This window comes from Myotis brandtii, unplaced genomic scaffold, assembly GCF_000412655.1.
Source record: "Myotis brandtii unplaced genomic scaffold, ASM41265v1 scaffold35525, whole genome shotgun sequence".
NCBI classification, from domain to species: Eukaryota; Metazoa; Chordata; class Mammalia; order Chiroptera; family Vespertilionidae; genus Myotis; species Myotis brandtii.
This window is the reverse complement of record NW_005363656.1, coordinates 5,813-10,426: the sequence shown is the minus strand read 5'-3', so window position 1 is coordinate 10,426 and position 4,614 is coordinate 5,813. Positions and strand designations below refer to the sequence as shown.

Here is a 4,614-nt window from a genome sequence, read left to right as displayed (position 1 = left end):
GCTTCTTGTATAGGGCTTCGGGCCGGCTGGGTGATCAGTTGGGGCCTCACGTCTACGCCTTTACCTGGCTGCCCTGGGCCTCAGTTTGGTGCTGAGGTCGGGCAGGCCCAGAGGTGGGAGGTGTTCCCTGGCCCCTCCACCTCGCCCCTGCCGCCTCCTGATGGACTCTCTGGTCTTGTTCCCTCCCAGTGCTCCGGCAGGCACTGCGGCAGAAGCACCAGGAAGCCCAGCAGGCCTGCCGGCCCCACAACCTGCCCGTGCTCCAGGCAGCTCAGCAGCGCGAGCAGGAGGTACGGGTGCAGGCAGGGTGGGAGCCACCTGGGCTCTGCTGACGGGGCCCGGTGGAGGGGCTCAGGGGGGACTGGGAGCTGCTGGCTGTCCTGGGCCCCAGCCTGGGGTGGGCTGCTGAAGGCTTGGAGAGTTCTTACATGTGGCTTCTCACCATGGGGTGTTGGAGTGCCAGGACCAGGTAGAGAGTGTGCGATCCCCTCCACCTGCTCCCCAAGACCGCAGCTCCTGATGGGCTGGGCCTGTGCAGGGGCTATTGTGCCCATGGCCTTGGAGGTGCAAGGGCAATGGTGGGGTGACAGGGAGTCGGCAGGGGCCCATCCTGCTCCCTGGTTACTCAGGGACAACCAGAAAGCCTAAATGTGACCAAGCAGCCATGGATGATGGGGGTGCATGCAGAGAGAGGTGTGGGGTTCCGAGGCAGTCTCAAGGCTGGGGTGCAGGGAGGAGGTGCCGAGCTGGAGCCTCAGGCAGCCCCGTGGGGAAGTAATGTGCACAGAGGCCCAGAGACAGTGGCCGACTTGACAGAAGCAGAGGTGGAACGGCGTCTGCCAGTTCTTGGTGGCCCTGAGCAGTCAGCACTGGGTGCGGCCTGGTACAGCAGAGGGAGGACACCTGGCGGGAGGGCCTAGAGAGGACATTGGAGGGAGGGTAGCCGAGCCCCCTGGGGGGTCTGGTGTGGCCAAGAAGGCAGTGATCTGGGCGCAGTAAGGGAGCCATCAGTGGTCCTGGAGCCCAGGCTTCTAGAAGGGTGGCAGTGGCAGGCCAGGACCCTGTGTGTGAGGTATTGGTGGAGGCTGAATCCCTGAGCTGCCCTCACTGTGGCAGGCGATGGAGCACCGGATCCGTGAGGAGCAGCGGGCCATGGACCAGAAGATCATCCTGGAGCTGGACCGGAAGGTGGCGGACCAGCAGAGCACACTGGAGAAGGCAGGCGTTGCTGGCTTCTACGTGACCACCAACCCGCAGGTCAGTGTGCTGGGCCTGCCCTGGCACAGCCCCGGGGACGCTAATCCCCAAAGGCCAGATTCCGTCTGGGGTTATAGGGCTGGGTGCCAGGCAGTGGCAGGGTACGAGTTGGGGTGGGGAGGCCTGGGGTGCGCGGAGGAAGGGAAATGGGGGGAGTTCGGCTCCGGGAAGGGTTTCTGTGCAGCGCTCAGCATGGAGGCTGGTCCCACCGCCTCTGCCCGCAGGTGCAGGGGCACTGCTCACCGTCCCCAGCTCCACGGCGCCTGTGGGGCCCCCTCGGCATACATCTGTGTGCACCAAGTCTCTGGCAGGCTGTGGCCAGACTCACTGCCTGGCACACTCTAGGCCCTGAGGTCTGCTCCTGGGCCCTGGGGAACGGGGCTTCTACCTGGGCCTTTACTGGGGCAAAGGGGGCCCCCGATGTCATTCTGGCCTCACAGTGGCCCCTCTGGATCCCAGGAGCTGACACTACAGATGAACCTGTTGGAGCTCATCCGGAAGCTGCAGCAAAGAGGCTGCCCGGCGGGGAAGGCAGCCCTGTGAGCAGGTGGGGTCCCTGCCGGTCACCCACTGCCCGTCCTGGCTGGGAAGACAGTCCTGTCCCCCGTCGCCACGCGTAGCAGAAAGCTAAGGAGCTCGTCTTCCTGATGTCTGGCCACTACCCTCCTAGGTGCCTGCAGGAAGGGTCACCTCTGAGGAGAGGCAGGGTGGACCCCGGCTGTGTCTGCCGCCCCCCCTCCCCCTTTGTCAGGGGTTTTACACCTAAAGCTAGAACGGTGTGGGGAGGGGGGAGCAGGCCGGCCTACTGGCTGGCTGCACCAGAGCTGAGCAGAGGGTAGGGCTAGAGCCCCTGGCACCAGCACATCTCGACCTCTGCCAAGCCCAGGCTCTGTGCTTATTTCTGGTCTCGGCCCCGTTCTTGGTCGCCCCCAAGTAGGAGAGGCTCGCGGCCCAACGCTTGTGTGAGCCAGAGAAATAAAGGCGCCTTGGTATGGCCTGCAAGTGGCTTGTGTGACAGCTCTGTGTTGTCTGTCATGACCAGGGCCCAGCTGGGCCCTCACGTGGCAGCTCCACGGCCTGCGGAGGGTGCCCCCACCCCGTGTCACAGAGGCCCCTGCCTGGGGCTGTCCCCGTGCAGCCCCAGGCCCATCACCTTTTCCCTGGGCCACTAGGGCGCAGCCAGTCTGCCCTATGGGGCTGGCAGCTGAGGGACGCGGTGGGTGGCAGCCACGGGCCTGCTCCTATTGGAGCAGCAAAAGCCTGGTGTGGGTCATGGGCACAGGGAGCAGGAAGGGGGTGAGGGAGGGAGAGACCAGGGTGGGGAAGCACCACGCACAATCCCTGGGGCCTCCTGTTGGTAATGGTCGGGGCTGGGGGGGTCCAGCACCCTGCTGGCGGGTCTGCAGGACGGCCTGGATGGAAGTGTGGGCCTGGCCCCCAGGGACACATGACTGGAGAGAGGCAGAGACAGGTGAGACTTCTCAGGCCTCGGAGCCACGCCCTCTCTGCTGACCCCACCTGAGGGCCCCACAGGAAAGGGCGTGGAGGGCTCCTGGCTGCAGAAGTGGTTTATTGACCAGTCCACCTCCCTCAGCCTGGCTGGCCCACCTGTGGGGCTCACGGTGTGTGGGACAGACCCTGGTGGAAAGTGGGCAGAGATGGGGGCGGTGCCCCCTCAAAGGGCAGTTCCTGACCTTCTCGGTGGCTCTGGCAGGTATCAGCCTGTACATGGGTGCCCACATCCTGGGTAGGAAGCCGTTCTCAGAGTCTTGGGTGTGGAGAGGTGAATCCGCGTGCGGCTGGGCTGTAGCAGCACTGGCCTAGGGCCCAGCCAGACCCCAGCCTGAGGCCCTGGGAAACCAAGTCTGGTGGCAGGTGGCCCGTGGGCGCTAGGCCGGGCGGTAGAAGAGGTTGCCTGTGTAGAGCCTCCGCTTGAGCTCCTGCCATAGCAGCTGCCGCTCCCGTCGGGCGCCCTTCATGACACTGTTGTTCTCCAGGGCGCGGCGGGACAGGTAGGGCAGCACCTCCATCACAGGGCCGTAGGGCACGTACTTGTACACAGGGAAGCCCGCCTGGCCTGCACGCACAGGCAGAGGTGGTGAGTCCTGACCCCGACACCCGCACCCCACCCCCAGGGAGGCCCAGCTTACCCAGCGGGAAGCTGATCTGGTCGCACATGCCCAGCAGCTGTCCAAAGTACACCTGGCGGTCAGCGGGGTGCAGACCCAACTCCTCCATCCTGTGACCAGGCAAGGCAGTAGGTGAGCCCTTGGCCAGCTCTGAGCCCCCCGCCCCCCCTGTCACCCCCAGATCCCCATCCACATGCTCTAACCTCCATTCTTTGCAGGGCTATAAGCTCTGTCCTGCCCAGACTAGGCCTCTGCCCTGCAGCTCCCACCTCAGCCTGTGGCTACTAAGTTCTCTCCTTCCCAAGCCAGCCTCCCTCCTGCTGGGCTCACTCCCAATGGCCCCTTCCCTTCTGCTTGTCCCAACCTCCCTTAGTGGTACTCTGACCCAGCAAGGCAGGCCTGCCCAGCAGCCCGCCCCATGGTGTGGCTCGGGGAAGCTTCCAGCCCTCACACCCAACCAGGCCACTTGTCACCCCTCACTGGCTGCTCTGTCCCATAGAGCAGGCACCAGCCCCCAGTGGCCATTGTGTCTGTGGGAGGGGGCTGATGGACACCGGCCATGAGATGCTGTCCCGTCCCAGCCACGAATGAGGCCATTTAGGGCCAAGTAGGCCCCAGCTGAGCCCAGTCCACACTGCAGGCCCACAGAACATACTGCTGTTCGGCCACTGAGTTTTGTGCTGGGTTGTTACTTGGTCAAAGCTGACACAGGGTCTTGGAGGTCCCTGGGGGCTGATCAGAGACCACACCGCTTCCCAGGGAAGGTGAGCCTGAGCGGTGAGGCCCTGGAAACCAAGTGTGCAGGCTTTAGAGTAATTGTCTCTAAAGAGGCCAGGAGCAGGAGGTGGCTGCCACTGCTGTGCGTTAGAAATCACGGTTTCCATTGCAATTTCAGATGGAAAAGGCAGCACCATCTTAACAAAGGAGCGGTGACGTGACTGAACAGGTTTAGAGTCAGCTCTCCAGGCAGTGCCCTCACCCCACCTGCACCTTCACTGCCCCTTAGGAAGCCCCACTCAGCAAGCCTTGGGCTCGGGGTGCCCCTGCTGTGGGACGGGGGCCCCTGCTTTACTCCTGGGAAACTTGAAGACCAGCAAGACTCAGTGCAGGGTCTAAGCCAGTGATGGCGAACCTATGACACGCGTGTTAGAGGTGACACGTGAACTCATTTTTTTGGTTGATTTTTCTTTGTTAAATGGCATTTAAATATATAAAATAAATATCAAAA

At 63.3% G+C, this 4,614-nt stretch overlaps 2 protein-coding genes across 2 annotated transcripts in view; one reads left to right on the top strand and one right to left on the bottom strand.

Moving 5' to 3' along the window:
- Window positions 1-170: 170 nt before the first annotated feature.
- On the top strand, window positions 171-2,259 carry DGCR6 (DiGeorge syndrome critical region gene 6; the record flags this gene model as incomplete). The annotated part of the gene is made up of 3 exons (XM_014544198.1): window positions 171-290; window positions 1,117-1,257; window positions 1,717-2,259. Coding segments are annotated over 3 exons (345 nt in total), but the record flags the coding sequence as incomplete, so codon positions are not given.
- A 464-nt stretch (window positions 2,260-2,723) lies between these two features.
- Window positions 2,724-4,614, bottom strand: part of LOC102250035 (proline dehydrogenase 1, mitochondrial) — a 4,200-nt gene continuing 2,309 nt past the window's right edge. Inside the window, exons 3-4 of the mRNA XM_005871765.2 lie at window positions 3,408-3,496; window positions 2,724-3,334 (exon numbers count right to left, since the gene is read on the bottom strand). Coding sequence (XP_005871827.2) covers window positions 3,147-3,334; window positions 3,408-3,496 — 277 coding nt within the window. The 3' untranslated portion in view covers window positions 2,724-3,146. The remainder of the gene's footprint in view (window positions 3,335-3,407; window positions 3,497-4,614) is intronic.